Raw genomic sequence first — 18,123 nt, 5'->3', positions numbered from 1 at the left:
GATCAAACTAGCTAGGAACATAAAAGGAAACAAGAAAACATTCTACATATACATTAGAAGCAAGAGGAAGACCAAGGACAGAGTAGGCCCATTACTCAATGAGGGGAGAAAGACAATAACAGAAAATGTGGAAATGGCAGAGGTACTTAATGACTTCTTTGCTTCGGTTTTCACCAAGAAGGTTGGTGGTGATTGGACATCTAACATGGTGAAAAGTCATTGCTGACCTGAACTGGTCACAGTGCTGTTCCCACAAGTACTGAATACTTGCAATGGTGATAAAACACTTCTCTCCTCACTGAAAGAACCATATACACCAAAACTAGAGTCTCATAACAATAGCATTTCACTTAGCTGGCTGTGAAATACTGTATTTGACTTCTAAATTAAACAGCCTTTTTAAAGACAACAGCATTTACCTAAAGAAGGAAAAAGAGAGGCCTGCGTAACTAACTCACAGGAAAGCTAGAATGGTACTTTCCTACTCAAATCATCATTTCACATTGCAGAGCCACTGAAACTGATTGAAATATTTCAGGTTTCAGAGTAGCAGCCGCTTCTACCTCCTGGTGACAAAGGAAACAGAGGAACAGGTGACTCAGTCTTTGCCGCACACAATGCTTGCAACAGTTCCATAAACTTGGATCCTCTGTAACATTGCGATACACAGTACTTTGTGCTCTGAAGTGCTAGTTAGTTCACAGAGAAGGTGGAAGCGGGTTCGGGAGTGGGAGACAGATACTAAGAAGTTAATCACAAGCGGAAAAGTCTTGGCTCCATGGAAGTCAATGGAAAAACACTCATTGACTTCAATGGACCAGGATTTAATTCCTGTGTGGTGCGTGCCCGCGCACCCACATTCATGTTCCCTGATGCCTGATGCAGTACCTGGTAACTGCTGCCTGAGGATGTCCAAAAATGGACACCACAGAACTGCTGTAATATCCTGAGGCACAGAGCCACTCCGCTGTCCTGGCCCTATTTACATAATAGTCTCTTACATATAAACTGACACTTGGAGGTGGGGGAGAGGGGAGACTTACGATCAGCTATCAGAAAAGCAATCCTCACTTGCTGCTCAGTGCTCGTCTGTGATAACAGTCATTACGAAAAGGTTGCCTCTGCTGCTTGTATATAAATCAGTGTCAAACACAGCTCTAACCTCCAGCGACAATGAGCCAGCTTTCCATTGAGCACAGCCTGCCATGTGAATTAGCACATGACTGCTGAATGGCCGGTATTGTTGGTGGTAGCAGCAGGAGCAGCCCACTGACATTTACTTAAATACCAGGTGATCTTTTCAACAGATTTGGAGGTTTGTGACACTTTTTCCTCCTGCTTTCCTGAGTGCCCCCCTCCAAAGAGAAAATCAATTTCCTTCTTTCCTCAAGCTGTCTGACCTTGAAAAGCCCATTGCTTTGCTTTGTTGGAATATACTGAGCTGTTCTTCTGCCAACTATAATTCATCAAGAAGAAGGTGAAAGGAAACAGTAGGATTTTGGGGGGGGGGGCAGGGTTTGCATAAAGAATAATGTTGCTTTTTCTCCTAGCTTTTCCATATTCTGTAAGCACTTTTGGTTCATTCAAGTGGTGTTGTAACGCTTTTGGTACCAAATCTTTGAAGAAAAGACTAATGGGTTAAGTAAAGGATCTAAACAACATGTTTTCCAGCCATAAGATCTTTTCTCTTCTGTGTTTTATGATTTGAACTTTCACTGATCTCTGGAGGAAAACTTTTTAATAGTTCTTTGCTTTAGGTGAACAGTATGTAATCACTGGCTCGGCCTTCACCATTGGAGATCACTGATCAGCAAGTATTGCTGGGCTATGATGCTTATTTTCATTATGACTCACTGGGTCCAGGATCTTAAGTGAATTAAAGTAACTTGCCGATACTATATACCCTCAAAAATGTGCCTGTGTCTTACTGGCTCCAGTCCCTACTCATATACTTGGTCCAGCTACCTCTGATCTCCAGCTAGTTTGCTTCCCAGCAATAGTGAAGCCAGGTTTTGAGCAGTGGTGGAGCCAGGAAAAGTGATGGGTCATCAGTGGTGCTACCTTCAATTATACCTACTGGCTTGAAAAGGCACTACACATACACCTAAAGGATGCTGGAAGGGGACCAGGGTCACCACCCCGCCCACCTATTAGCTCCTGCTTCCAAGCAGTTTAGAGGGCTGGTATCTATAGCACTGTAAGATCTCATCCATGGTATCTTTGACACCAATGGCAAGGAATCAAGGCACATACATAGGAAGGAAAAAAGAGATCTCACCGTGTGGTTATATGCATGATCTGGTATTTGTAAAAGAACACAATGTCCTTTTATGTGCAAAATGGGGTTTGAATGACAGAAGTCACCTCCCTGTGCTCTAGATGACAGAAGTCACCTCCCCGTGCCTGGATTCTAATCCTAAAGCTCAAACAGATCAGCTATTACCTATTAGAAGCATGGTCTGACACTTCTGCCTGTCAGGCTCCAAACCAGTTAATAATGGTGTGAGAGATGCATGACCAACAATTTCAACTAGATGCTATTCCAGGTACCTCACTGCTGGGTTAAATAAAAGGGAGAAGATGAAGAATTTCATCTGCAAATTTTATCTAATAAAGTGGTCTATTCCCAACATTATTTTCAGTGGCAGCTGGCAAATCTAAGATGAAGGGTGCATTCCATTGGACAACCTACAATCAGATAACACGACAAGTCATTTTCTTCGCTCGTTTGTATATGTAAAAAATACTAAACGTTTACTGTCAACTTAAGTTGTCTAAAATATATATTGACACTACAAAAATGTTCTTAGAATGAATAAAAATGTGCTGTCTGTTTCAATATACCACCCCAGTCATTCCTTTACATTGGCTGCAGTTTGTTTTTACATGGCTTGTTCTGCCTCAGTTATTTATTTATTATCTCAACCCTTGAAATCTCTCTTCTCCTTTCAGCTGCTCTTTTCTTTTTGAGACAGAAGCCTGGGGGGGGGGGGCGCGTGCGGGGGCAGCAGCAGCATATACTAATCGTCAGAGCAGAGTCTGGGCAGCAGGAGCTATGGGGCTAAATCATCACCTAAAATCAGTGTAGCTCAACTGCATAAACTGGTATTGTACAACCAATTTCAACCAAGGTGAAGAGCTAGCCCATTGTCCTCTATTCCTGGTCTACCCAGAGACTTGAACTGGCTTCCTGAATGAGCATGGACGAGTCACTTAGAGCTCGACCCTGGGAGATGCTGAGTGCCTCCTGATAGGTGCTGGGAGCTCTCAATTCCCATTGACTTTACTGGGAGTCAGTACTTCTCAGGCGCCACTCTGCACCACACAGGATCAAGCCCTTTATTTCGCTCTGCCTCATTTTCTCCATCTGTAAAATAGGAGCACATCTACTTATCCACCCTTTGAAATGTAATTTGAGATCCTTGGATGAAAGCTGTTACATTAGTACAAAATATTAATTATTAATATTTTCATATTGCAGCAGCATCCTTGAGAGAAGCCAACTGAAGAGATAGGGCATGAAACAGCAGAGCTCACCTGTCTTTGAAAAAGCATCTATTGCAAAAGCTCTAGTTCAAGCTACAAGCCTGGGAAACAGCTGATCTAATTATGGAAAAGCTTCCCATGACAAAAAGTATGAAGATGTGCTCCACTCCCTCGATTGTGTATTATATAGGCACTCAGCTAGCAAGAAGGCAGCATAGGTGATTTACCCTCTGCTGTATGCTACCTGAATGGTACCAACTTTTTAAATGAAACCCAAAAGTAAAATTTCATGTTCCTGAAAGTAAGGGACTGGTCATACTGATTTGAGCCAGGCACAGTGCAGATAGCAACCATGAAGGATTTCCCCATACAGTTCTGGAAATGCACTTCCAGCCACCCAACTTAGTAGTCCAGCCCTGGGTCTCTCCTGAGTGGAAGCTCTATGCCAAATTGTATGATGGTTTTGCAATATGAATAAATATCCAGTGGTGACAGTGACAAGACACACCAAACTCACCTTCACTTGTGAATGTACAATGAATCTGTAAAGGTAACAGACCACTGAAGTAGCTAACCCTCACACAGGTGGGTACTAGCATTTGGTGTGGAGTCATGCTTCCCTTTTATTGAGGAGAGTTGGATTTTTTCCCCCTAACACTTCATTCTAAGATTCCATTAAGCTCTGAGCCTCACAGTTCAGGCATTCCCATTGGGGAACCCTAATGTATTTTATGTGCAGTTATTGTTTTAGTTTGCTTTTGAGTAACACCTAATTCAGAGTGTGCACTTAACTCTTGTCATCGGTACTTTGGTATCCCCCAGTGACCAATGCTAACAGCATTTTGCAGTTGCACTTCCAGTTCCTGCTTTAACAAATGAATTAGAAGTAAAGGATTTTCTTTTTTGTGTTTGCTATTTCAAACACACAGGCAATGATTTCCTCTGCCTCAAATAAAAGGTTAACACAGGGATTCAAGACTCCAGGCAGGGAGCTGTTATAGAGGATGAAAGGGAAAATACAACCAATAGATCTTTATAATTAATCAGAATTAATTAAATGCCATCAGATTCCCTATGGAATTAAATATTATACATTACACCCATTAGAGTGACCAAAATAATTCACCAAGAGTAGAATTTCCTCAATGAGGTCCCAACCCAGCAAGGCAATTAAACTTTAATGAGAGACTTAGGTACATGGTCTTAAGCACGTGCTTAAATATTTTGCTGAACTGGAGACAAAATGAATTGGGTACAATTAGCTGCTTGTGACAATGTTGCTGCAACTCCTAAAATAGGGTATCACCTTTGAAACACAAATAGCTTGGTTAAGATAAATGGTGTTACCATGCAAAATAAACCACACACACACACACACACCCCAGCTGTCATTTCCATTTTAACTATCTCATCCTTTTTAACACTATTCTGTGTCACTGAAGTATGTAAAGTGCTTGACCAAGGTCTAATACATCACCCTTATAACAGACAATAAGCACAGAGAAATTTCTACAGAGGACAGAATACAGAATTCTTGCAAACCAACCTGCTTATTATTGTTAAGTTACTCACTGGTTATAACGGACACTTTCCAGACTTTTATGGCTCTCAGTAGTGCTCTGAAATGAGGGAGTCTAAGTGCTAACAGCAAGATGAGGGCTACATGTGACACTCCTTTTAAGGTAAACCAAAGCGAGTTTTAACTGGGAAGTGCCATGTTAAGAAATAAGCTGTCTGCTCAGAAGCCATTCACACAGGTATTAAAACCAGAATTACCTGAAATAGTTTTAAAACATGGCATGTTACCACCGCAAACCCAGGCAGAAATACCTGAAGGAATTTATGACGACCTTGTTAGCTTTCATTGCCAGGGGCTCCTGCTGCACACTGTCAAACGACCTCTGGCATTAACCACACTAGCGTTTCTCTGAAATTCTCCCAGCATTGCATTATAATGAGTGTAGTCACCCCAGCTGTAGCAACAGTGGGAGGATTATTGCAGACAGCGCTTCAGTGTCTTTACCGCCATATTGTGTTAATACGTTCAAATGGTATGGTGGTAAAAGTGCCAGCAGGCACTAGCAACCAGGCTGCACTAGCAGTACCAACGGTGGAGTTGCAATAGTAAGAGCTTTTAAGAAAAATGCCAATGTGGAGAAAGCCTGAGAAGGGCGTAGAAGGCCAGGTGCAGGTGAGTAAAGGCAGGATGCGGAGCCAAAGGAGTACTGCAGAGTGACCACCTAGCCCCTCAGTTTTGCAGGATTTTCCAAGGACTCTGGTGGGGGAGGTTTGAGGTCCATGTGCGGTGTCTGCTCTACAGTGAGACAAATCCTGTCCACCCCAATGGGATGGAGTCTTGGGAACTCTGAGAATGGAAACTCAAGTGTTTTCCAAGGCCACATCTACTCTACCAAGTTTTGTCGACAAAAGTGATGTTGACACCCGAAAGTCGACATAATAAAAAAGTCAGAATCACATGTTCACACTCGCTCCCTCTGTCAGCAGAGCACGTCCACAGTGGAGGCACCATCATTGACAGTGTGAGCAATGCACTGTGGGTACCTATCCCACAGTCCAGCTCAACACTTTGTTGCTAGGTGTTGTGGTATGGCGGAGAGGATCGTGGCGCATCCTGGGAGCAGGATCTCTGTCCCGTGATGTACTGTTTTCTGTCCCATCACTCCATGGGCTTCCAGCTTTCTTTCCCAGCATTTTTGCAACGGTCCTTCTTTGCTGTGCACCCTGGCATCTTTGTGAGAAGGGATGGATCCCGTGCTGCTCTCCTATGCTCTGTTAACTGTCATGAAGATATTGTGGATGGCAGTGCAGTTAATCGTGAAGTTCCTAACTGAAGAAGACTCCCAGGCACCTGACATGCTGCGTGATATGGACAGGAGCAACTTTAGATTGCTTTTGGCTTTCATACAACAGCTGCATACGGTAGACCATTGCTTTTGGGCTTGGGAAACAAGCACTGTATGGTGGGATCGTATCGTCACGCAGGTGTGGGATGAAGAGCAGTGACAACAGAACTTTTGGATGCAGAAAGCTACCTTCCTGGAACTGTGTGCAGAGCTCGCCCCAACACTGCAGCGCAAGGACACCAGAATGAGAGCTGCCCTATCAGTGGAGAAGCGTGTGGCAATCGCTGTGTGGAAGCTGGTGACTCCAGCCTGCTATCAGTCGGTCGCAAATCAATTTGGAGTAGGGAAGTTGACCATTGGGGCTGCATTAATGCAAGTGTGCAGGGCAATCACTAGGAAATGTGCGTGAAATAGTGGACGGTTTTACAGGAATGGGTTTCCCTAACTGGGGGCGCTCCTCATGGGGAAAAGAGCACACACTCTTCGCAAGGGTCGTGGTGCAGCATACTAGGAAAAAAAATTCTAAAATTCTTCCACACTTTTCACAGGCAGGGGTCATTCTAGCAGACATCTCACTGCTAAGGGTAAGCAGGGAAGCAAGTGCACATCTTCTCCATGCTTGTGGCTTCTGCCCTGCTCCTGCTGCTCACCTGCGTGCTGCATTGGTCCCTGCACAAGTGATTGCCAAATGGCATGGGAAAGTTTCCTACAATGGGGGAAAGGAACAAAGCAGCTCTGCCAAGGAACCTTTGGCAGAGGATTGCTGAGTATCTCCAGGAAGCTTTCCTGGAGATCTCTGGAGGATTCCCATGAGATCTCGGTGTGCATCAACACCCTGTTCCGCCGTACTGATTAGCTACACAGGGAAATGTCCAGCTCACAGAAACACAGCCAGCCTCCCACATTTCTAGACCTTGAACTCACCTCCACACTACACAAACCACAGCCACTTACCAGGCTCCTCCTCTTCTGCTTCTTACTCACTGGAAAGCAACTGCTGAGACTGGCTAGACACCTCTGGAGTGGAGAACCGTTTCTGGCTGCCTGCCCCACTGGGTGACCCCACTGGGAGCTCCTCATCGTTGTCTAACTCTACCTCTTCATCTGTAACTTCATCCTCCAAGTTAGGTCCGCCTCCCTGCCCGCCGAAGTGTCCACGGGGCTCTTGGTGGTGGAGTTGCCACCAAGGATGGCGTTCAGCTCCTTATAGAACCAGCAGGTCTTAGGTGAAGCACAGGAGTGACAGTTTGCTTCCCTCACCTTATGGTACACCTGCCTCTTCTCCTTTATCTTCACTCTGCACGGCAGCATCCCCCGATCACTTTTCACACAAGCCTCCAATAATGTGTTGTCAGGGTTCCTTCCCCACTCTGAGCTCTAGGGTACAGATGTGGGGACCCGCATGAAAACCCCACTAAGCTTATTTTTACCAACTTAGGTTAAAATCTGGTACGCTGCTGCCACTACCAAGCGATTTATCAAAGAATCAGGGAAAAGACCTCTTGGAGACGTCTTCCCCCAAAATATCCCCCCAAGCCCTTACATCCCCTTTCCTGGGGAGGTTTGAGAATAAACAAGAGGAGCACAAACCAGCCTTGGATTTTTAAGACCCAAAAAACCCAATCAAATTCTTAAAAAACAGAACTTTATTAGAAGAACAAAAAAAGATAAGAGAACAACTCTGTAAGATCAGAGTGGAAGATAATCTTACAGGCAGTCAGATCTAAAACACAGAGAATCCCTCTAGGCAAAACCTTAATTTACAAAAAGACACAAAAACAGAAATACACATTTCCTCCAGCACAGCGAATTTCACAAGCCAAAACAAAGAAAACCTAATGCATTTTCTAGCTAGATTACTTACTAACTTTACAGGGGTTGGAGGGCTTGCATCCTTGATCTGTTCCAGGCAAAGGTATCACACAGACAGACAAAAGCCTTCCCCCCCCCCACTCCAGATTTGAAAGTATCTTGTCCGCTCATTGGTCGTTTTGGGTCAGGTGCCAGCCAGGTTACCTAAGCTTCTTAACCCTTTACAGGTAAAAGGACTTTGCCTCTGGCCAGGAGGGATTTTATAGCATTGTATACAGAAAGGTGGTTACCCTTCCCTTTATATGTGGGTATAGATATCCCAATTACTACAGCTCAAGCACAGCTGGGACTGCTGAGCCTCCTCTCCCCGTAAACTGATCAGATCCAAACAGCTCAACAGTGGTCCAAGTGGGAGAAAGTTTGGTGCCATAACCCGCCATGGTCACCTGGGAAGATGCGAGGAGACCTCTCCACTCTGAGCCAGCAGGAAATGGAATTTCAAAAACTCCCAGGGCTTCTAAGGGGGAGAGGCAGCTGGTTGTTTACCTGGCTGCAGGACCTGGAGTCCAAACTGCTGACCAGAGCCGTCAGAATGGGCATTGTGGGACACCTCCTGGAGGCCAATTAAAATGTGGTGTCTACAGTGGCACTTTGCCAAGAAAAATTTAGAGGAAAAAGATGTATGTCTCTCATCAGGATGGCTGTATTTTGTCACCAAAAACGGGCATTTTTCCCGACAAAAGTCGCACTGCAGTGTGTACGCATTCACTGTTTGATTGACAAAAGACAGTTTTGGGCGACAAAACTTGGTAGCGTAGACAGGGTCCAAATAACTTTAGCCCTCTGTTAGCAACTTCTTGTGTAGGGTGCACGATCAGCTCCTAATCCACCTCCGCTTCCCCATCTCTGAAAAGGTGTTAACTGTAACAGGTTGGCCATGTTTGCTTTAAAGCGTCCCAAGCACTAGCAGGTCTTGATCCTGCTGAGAGGAATGTTAAGTGGATTCTGCTGTTTTAATGGTACTGCTGACATGCTACTCTACTGTAGACATGTGGAAGGTGAAAGTGGCTTTTTAGAGAGGAAAGGATGGAGTGTATGGGCTGAGCTGTCTGGAGAGAGGAATCTTGGGAGCAGCCCAGTATGGATAGGAGGCTTGAGCTGAACTTTGTTGTTAATTTCTTTCATCAGACTGTGAACCCCTTCCTCATACTGATGAGCAGCTGGGTACAAAGGGACAATTCCTGGGAGTAACTGCTCAAGAATGTGAGTAAGACAATCTGGACCTTTGCTAATAAAGCCAAACCCCAAGGAGAAGGTGAGTGCGGCCTCTACATATTATATTTGAGAGCAGGTGGGTAAAGGCATCTGCTCACATTAATCTACCTCACAGGTGTGTAGCAGAGATTAGTTAACACATATGCACATACTTACCTGTGCTGGTAATGTTCAACACAGCTAATGGTGCCGGGATTCTAGGTGGCAATTTTCAATGTGTTTAAGGGAGTTAAGTGCCCAATTCCCACTGAAAATCCCAGTCCTAACCTCAGTTTCCAAGGGTACTAACTGCTCCCATAATCAATCCCACCCCCCTTCAAAGAGCCTTCACTGTTTCTATTCTGTAAACTGCCCCGTATTATTTAGGCTGTCATTTAAAAAAATTAAGTTAATGTTTGTTTATTTATGCTTTTCCGTTTATGGGTGCCAAATAGCAGAAGTATATAATACTACCTATAAGTCAGAAAAAGGGGACATGTGAATTAACAAACATACTGAAAAATGATCTATCATAGTTACAAAAGACAGTAAATCTAGACATTTTTCTGTGCCTCTGGGAAAACAGTCATAGTAAAAATAAGGACAGATGTTAAAAACAGAGGGACTGAAAAGTTATTACTGGTACATCACCATGCACCTTATTTGCATTGCTTATATTCTTAAAGGGCCCAAACCTCTGAAGTGCTGAGCTCAACTGGGAGTTCATGGGGTTCAGCATCTCCCAGAAGCAGCTCAATACCTCACAGGATTGAGCCCCAATGCTCTGCTTCTGTCAGTGTAAAATTGAGCTTAACCTCTCCATTATTGCCTCTTATAATACCTAAACAGCCACACATCATAAAAGCTAACTCATAAAAATGGCCTGAATATGTACTGTAGGTCAAGTGCTGGTCTGTGTCGACAGAAGCAAAATGAACACATATTAAGGGCCAAATTCAAACCATATGTCAGTGGACAGACCTCCTCTGATGTTTGTGGCGTTTGGGCTGCTTCCCCAGGGCTGAATTGAGCCTTCATGCTACAGAAGTGGCAATAATGTGAATAGGAATTCTCTTGATAGCAGCAGCTGCACACACAACCTGCTCCCTTTAGACAGATTATTCTTGCCCCAGGGCAAACGAAACTGCATGATGTGTATGTGCGTGCCACTGCCAGCTCAGGGATGTATATGCCCAAACGTAAGGTGCACTGTCATGCCACCCCAAAACATACTTCTGCTACTGCTGTGCAGGGCCTCTGGATCAACCTCTTCACTGCTTTTGAAGGACCCAGAGTCAGGTGGAAGAGTTTCACCTCCCTTTCTCCCCATCACAACCAGTCCCCCCTACCCCCTCCCCAGGTGGCACCTACACACAACACTCCACTAGATCTGCAGCACTCAAGGGTTTAGTCATGGAGGGTGAGTGGCAAGGACATCAGGAGGAATGGTGTGCAGAAAGTGAGCTCAGGCTATGAAAGAGAGATCCGCAGTGCAGCTCTGAGACGTTACTCTCATTCCCCTTTCATTCCAATGCTACATATTGATGGGTTGTTCTCCGAGCCTCTCTCACTTTAGAGCATCGTACCTCATGAGCAGTTCATGGAGAGGACCATAAAGCAAAGCAGAATGCTTCTCTCACCCAACCTGAGATCGAGACAAGCTTTCACACATGGGGTCGGGGGAAGACATCCATTCTAATGCATGAGCAATGTGCAATAATTCATTACTCAGAAGCATCTTTTAGTTAGACTGGATACCATAATAATTTCTGACCACCCCCCCCCTCCAGCCTGGCTAATAAGAATAGCCCAGTCTGAGCTGATGAGCTTTCCAGGGAGTTATTTTGCTCATCTGCATAGCAGCATTCTCTTCCAGAGCAAAAGGAGCGGCAGTTCTTTTACCAAAACAGAAAAACAAAACAAAACAAAAACCTGATAAGTGACTGACTGTAAAATAAAAAAAAAAACAAACGACAAATAAAAAATATTTTTAAAATGCTGGTGCTATAGAATAGTGAACATGCTCTTACAGTGTGCGTCATGGTGATTTACATAGAAATAGTCTCCTTTGCAGCCCAGGAGACAACTGTAAGTTAGTGTAAACGTGCAGCCAGATGCATATTCACTCCCTCGCTAATACTGCGCTGCACTCTCTAGTTTATCCTTGTGAACATTCTGCAGCCGAAGGAATGAAAAAGAGACGTCGGTCTATAGAAGTACACTATTAAATCAACAACTGAAAACAGCCCTGAAATCAGCTCAGCCTTTCAACTCTTCCGTAGATTTTTATTTTCTTTTAGTCTTGTGGTTAAGGCAAAGCATTAGGTTCTAGTCCTAGTGCTGATACCGTCTTCCTACGTAGCCCTGGGCAAGTCCTTTAACCTCTCTGCTTCAGACTCCTGATCTGAGAGGGGATAGTAATACTGCCCTACTTCACAGAGTGCTGAGAGGATTAATTAATGTTTGTAATAAGGGAGCAGAGTATTGGCTTCACGAACTTTACACTGTCAAAGAAGCAAGGGGTGATGGAGGGCCGTTGGGGATCCTGTTCCTTCTCCGTTTAGCCTCCTCTTAAGCCAACAGGAAATAATGATCATTCCCCATTTTATACTGGGAAGAATTTTTACACACATGTGTATGTGCACACTTACATACACATAGCCAATCAACAGCAGGCCTCTGGGTACTACAGAAACCTGCTGCTTTCTGAATATGTTTAGTACACAGAAGCCTGTTGAGTCTGATTTATTTGTGATAAAGGCTTGAAAAGCTGTTTTCTTCTGATGTGCGGATGTTAGCATACAGTGTTCATTAAAAGATATTCCAACAAACTGCATTAACTGGATTACCCCGGTGATTAGGCTCAAACGTCTCTGATTTAGCCACATTTCTCACAACAGTATGTATAACAATATTTTTCTTCAGACATTAATCTCACCCTGCTGTAGGGAAATATTAGTTTTAGACTGATAATGTTTTATTTCTTTTTAGTAAGTCTGGTATAGGGCAGAAACACAGGAACTGCAACCCAGACAATGACCACTGATCCACCTAGTCTAGTATTCTAGATTTAATAGATTAAGGGATTATGATCATTTAGTCTGATCACCAGCATTGCACAGGCCATAAAAATCTCACCCAGTGATTCCTGAAGCAAGCCCAATAACTTGTGGTTGAACTAGATCATACATTTTAGAATGAGATTCGTTCTTGAGGTCAACCTTGTCATGGCTCCAGCACTGCTCTATACAAAACGATTCAAAGGAAAGTGAGTTCCTCCCTCTCCTCATCAATAGCATAGCCAAGAATTCTGCAAATGTACAGGGCACGGGGAAACGGCACATGGCATTCCTTCCTGACTCCTGCTAGCAACCAATTTATGACCTGAAGAATAAGGATTATTATCCTTTGTAACTATTAACTCAGCCAGTGTAACAGCATTGAATGATTTATTAATGTAAACATCCAATCCTTTCCCTTCCACCCACCCACCCACATTTTACTAAACTATTCACCTCAGGGAATTCTGTGGGTTGATTATATACACAACATGAAAAGTGTTTCTTCTCTTCTGAACATGCTTTCTTTACATTTCAAGCACACCTCCTGTGCTTGTGTTAAGAGGAAAGCGTGGTTGGTCTTCACTATACTACTCATTATTTTAGGTACCTCGATCATCTCTCTTCTTAATATCGTCCCTTTCCCAAACTAAAGCATGCTAGACTTTTTCATCCCTTTTCATATGAAAGTTCCCTCCCCCAGTGCTTCTAATCATTTTCATTACCCTTCTCTGAAATGAGGTGACCAAAACTCAATGTTGAATTCATGGTGAAGTCATTCCATCAATTTACATAATGGCATTATAAAATTCCCATATGACTCCCCTTCTTCTACAGCCAAATGTTGTATTTGCTTTTTGGAGTACTGCTGTACATTCAGCAGATGCCCTCATTAAACTGTTCTCTGTGACGTGTACACCTTTCTCCTGAGAGGTCTCAACTAATTCAGAACCCATCAGCGTGCATGAGTAGTTTTAAATTGTCTCTTCCAATGTAAATTATCTTGCAAGTCAATTCTGAGTTTTACTTGCTATGCTGTTGCCTAATAAACTAATTCTTTTAGGTCTTTTTGGAGACTCTCTCACAATCATCCACAATTTTTACTCTTGTAAATAAGTTTGGGCCTTCCAATAAATGGTGGCCATCTTGTTATTCACTATTCTACTCCTCATCCTAGAGGCACCTTGCTATTAATGTCTTTCCATTCTGAGAAACAGTCATTTATCCTGCTCTTCACTTCCCAGCTCCTAACCAGTTTTTAATTCATGGCAAAATTTTACCATCAATCCACAGTTCCATAACAGTCTATTGTAAGAGACTTTCAATAGAAGCCTGCTGAACGCCTAAAAATATTGAATCTAATGGTTCTTCTGGACTCGTTATTTTATTATCTCTTTTCAAAAACCCTAGTGGGTTAGAGACACCCAGTTTATCCTTACAACTGTGCCCTTTTGCGGTGGAAACACAGGAATTGCCATACTGGATCAGACCAGTGGTCCATCAAGGTAAAATCTGAACACAAAAAATTAAGGGATCTTGTACTAATCCCTAACACTGTCACTGTGGCAGTTAGCTGGAATTTCATTAGACTGTCCAGAGGTGCTCTCAGAAACAAGTTTGACAGATGACAACCTATTTGCCTCTGCCTTTTACATCCCTGCCATCCAGACTTTCTAACAATCTCAAAGTCACTTCTGAAATGTAAACATATTAAAAAAATATGCAATTGCTATTAGCATCCACCTCTGAGGTACCTTTCTCTTTCCCATCCCTTCCCAGCTGAGAGTTCCCTTTATATCTAAATGGTGATTGCTTTGGTAATACCTCTGACCTTGACTTGTGCATGAGAGGGCGAGAGAGAGAACGCACGCAAGAGAGACACAACTCAAGCCCTGGAAATCTGTTTATGTATTCTGAGAGCACATCTTCAGAGAGGGTGACTTGAGAAAGAGGGAAGCATGATGTGCATGCCAAGGCGAGCACTTCATGACTTATTTATAAGGGAAGGGCATAAAAAAAAAAAGATTGCTAAAGGAGAAAGAAGAGAGAAAAATCTGACTTACCTTGTCAGTGTAGACGAAGAACAGAATCACAATGGTGAGCTCCAGCAGGAATATAATTAACAGCATGATAAAAAACTGTCAAGAGAAGAGGGGAAAGGGGAAGAAACAAAAACCCAGAAACATCAAAATCTGTTTCATCTTCCTCCTGCTCTACAATAACTACATTCAGCAGGTCATGCATGAAAAGGGGGCTTTGTTTTATGGACGGCAGGATACAGAGTTACTGCTTTGAGACCAAGCGAGGTGTATGCACCATGCAGCATTGGAAAGCACACACAGGACTAGTCAGGGACACAGTGTGTCCAGACACACACAGCGCCTGCTTCTGCTTCTACTAACTTCAGTGAGAGCAGGGGCTTTTTTTTTGTTTGTTTAACCAAATTTTTGCAGTTAATGAACTGGCTTAGACATCTCTATTCTTCTCATTCTGTACAGGGTACTTCCCTCTGTGGAACAAGGAAGCCACAGGTCACTCCATTATGGCTACTGGGAAAGTGAAAGGAACATTTAAATGTTTGTGTACAAAGTTAGTGTGAAGCATTCTTCAGGCTAGGTATAAAAACTTCTCAAAAGTTTGAACTGGAAGGTGTCTCATTTATACTTATAGCATTAAAAAAAATTGCTCAGCTTAGCTTCTTGGTTCTGAGGAAACATCCCATCTAATGCCAAAAAACGGGCTTTATAAAAGCACATGGAGTTCCTGGATTACGGATTTCAGGTAGGAGTCTCAAAAGGGCTCAGCTCTCATTGACTTCAGTGGGAACAGAGGTAGGCCAACACTGAGCACTTCTGAAAATCCCACCTTTCACGTTTTGTGATGACGAAAAGAATGTTGCCACTCCAACGCTAGACAGGCTGTGGTACAGTCATGGCAGAACGGCACAGTAGAGTTAAGAGACTTACGAGAGCTACTAAGCTATCTTTGTCTATCTCCAAGGGTTTGTGCAGGACAGTTCCCTGCAATAAACAGGTCTGATGCAAAGTCCATTGAAGTAGACAGAAAGACTCTTATTGATTTAAATGGGCTTTGGAACAGGCCCTAATTAACAGTTCATGGTGTTATGAAAAGAGGATTATTTAGAAATCACATAAAATCAGGAGGACGACGTAAGATTGCTCACAGGATCCCCTGCCCCCTACAACTCCACACACCTACCCACCTGCAAGATTAGAATGTTATAACTGAACTGTAACTGCTTTGATTGAAACCTCAGTTTCAGAAAGGGGGGAGGGGGGAATTAAAAAAAAAATCTACTGCTCCTTTTACTTCAGCCACTCAGCTGCAAACTTATAAAACTTCAATGGCTAAAAAAGCCTGATCAGAGCTTTTCTTTGCCTGATGAATGGAAGTCAAACCTTTGTACCTATGAATTTCTGTGATAAAATAAAGGGCAAGAGATCTGGAGACAGAAAACAATTTTCCACCAGTCCAATGGCACACATTTTGTTGCAGTTGGCCCCAAGAGTCTTCAATTATGGTGTATTTTCACTTCCTCTTCACTGGAATCTAAAGACTAGAGTGACCCTAGTACCAGAATCTACTTTCACCCAATTCTGGGTTAGGGCACCCATTCATGGCAGCAACCTCCCAGGCCGACCTCCTTGTCATTATCATCCAGAAACTGGATGAACTGGTGAATACCAGCCCATGTGTCATTGGTCTGCAATATTGCGATTCCAGATTGCAACACAGTATTCAGTGAGCAAGGACAAATTATATCACCGTTTACTTGAATGCCGTGGTACTACAAGAACACCTCTGTTCCTTGACACCTACCTCCCCTGGGACATGTGACCCCTCAGAGATTCCAGAGAATCCATAAAATGTATGTGAATTACATTGTGTATGTCCATAAACTGTGCTTTCCTTTTGAGAGTGTCGGGGTCCCCGGGCCAAAGCTGGTGAACAGGTATATTATAGACACTTCCTCTTAAAGTTGCCCTACACTTCTGATGATAAGAATTCGTTTTCAGTTGCTCATAACTTTTCTTAACTTTGACTGTTTTGGCTGAAATTTTCCATGCCTGGTCTCTGGCTCAGGCTGCCATCTCCCCAGAGCAACTGTGCATGCTCCAGCCTTTCACAGCTCCTAGTGCTGACCAGACTGCACATGTGCTATCCTCCACAGAGTAAATAATCATGCCCCATCCCCTCACAGATCCTACGCGTCACAGGACTGTGTATGCTCTAGCCCAGGTGTACAGAGATTCAGAAGAACTTTCCTTATAATGGCTCCTCCCAGCTGTGCCGGGCTGTAGTGGAGCCAGGCACCATCACTGAGAGCAAGCGATTTGTTCCTCCTGTGCTCTCAGTGACCTCTCTGCTGGGACACAGGCAGTTTGGCAGAGGCAGCTGTCTGATTCGAATACAGCGAGGATAAAAGCCAGGCAGGAGGGGGGCAGGGACGTGGAAGGAATAGACTAGGACAAGGTGTCTGTAAAGAGAGAAACTGGGACTACGTGAGGGAAGGAGGAGACTGGAAGTTGAGGGGTGAGATTCGGATTCAGACAGGGAATCTGGAGGGGAAGACTAGGATGGGCTGAGTAAAGACACTGCTATGAGAAGCATGAAGAGTAGAGACTGGCCTGGTAGGTCAAGAGAATGGGACTAGGAAAGGACCCAGAAGGGGGTGGGGAAGGAGACAGGACAGTAGAAATGGGGCAGAAGGGGGCAAGCTTGGGAGAAATGGGCAGAAGAGTCTGTGTATACTAGACCACACTTCTCCAGAGCCTGGAATGGAACCCAAGATTCCCGAGTCTCAGAGTTCCTCTGCTTTCAACAAAAGTCTACAAAACCCGCTGGCAAAGTGTGTGTCTCATCCCATTCTAGGGTTGCTTCACACAGGGGATGACAACCTACTATTGTCATCATTTACGCTTTTAGCTCAAGTGGCAGAGGTGTGGGTTGTGGATCCAAAGGGTCCTACCCTGTTAACGACCCATGTGGGTGTCAATATGATGCAGACCTGATGGAATTCCTGTTCTTTCAGTTTGCTTTAAAATAAATAAATACAATCCATTAACAATGTTGCAAAGTAAAGCAGTCAAAAGACAGGAAATGTCCAAATTAAGGTTGTCTGTGGAAATCTAATTTAGTTTCCTTATGCATCTGCAATATGATACAATCTTTAAATACAGGATCACATACTGTTTTAATACAGGACTCATGCTACTTTCCATGCACATGATGGACCTGCTCTTGTGATGAACAGGGGATTGCGTAGTAAAGGAGGGCATTGTCTACAGGTTCATTTGTTGAAGTTGCAATGCGTGTAGTGAAATGACAGGGGATTGCAGGAAGAGAAAGGATGGTAGGAAGCTGAGTGTTGCCCTGGAGGAGTGGTTTACATTTCTGCCTCTGCCACAGAGGTCTCATGTGTAAGACTGCGAATCATTCATGGAGGTCATGGCTTCTGTGACTTTCCGTGACCTCCGTGAATGTTGCAGCACTGCTGCGGCTGACCCCAGGACTACCCCAGCAGGTGGGGAAGCCCTGGGGCCAGCCTCACCGGCCACTGCTCTGGCAGCATCAGGCAACTGGTCCTCAGCACTGCCCTGAAGCAGCAGGGCCCTGGGCAGCCCCCC

The 18,123-nt window shown here is 43.9% G+C and overlaps 1 protein-coding gene across 9 annotated transcripts in view; it reads right to left on the bottom strand.

Moving 5' to 3' along the window:
* The window catches only part of TSPAN4 (tetraspanin 4), a 658,755-nt gene that overhangs the window by 48,643 nt on the left and 591,989 nt on the right, over positions 1–18,123 (bottom strand). For all 9 annotated transcript variants that reach the window (XR_014712218.1, XM_084632554.1, XM_084632553.1 and 6 more), the window contains one exon: positions 14,539–14,613. Coding sequence is in view for 8 of the 9 variants with exons in the window: in XM_084632554.1 (XP_084488680.1) it covers positions 14,539–14,613 (75 nt within the window). In the remaining variant the exon portion in view is untranslated. The remainder of the gene's footprint in view (positions 1–14,538; positions 14,614–18,123) is intronic.

The sequence above is a fragment of the Lepidochelys olivacea genome, assembly GCF_965140295.1.
Source record: "Lepidochelys olivacea isolate rLepOli2 genome assembly, chromosome: 6".
NCBI classification, from domain to species: domain Eukaryota; kingdom Metazoa; phylum Chordata; order Testudines; family Cheloniidae; genus Lepidochelys; species Lepidochelys olivacea.
This window is presented reverse-complemented; position numbering and strand designations above follow the sequence as displayed.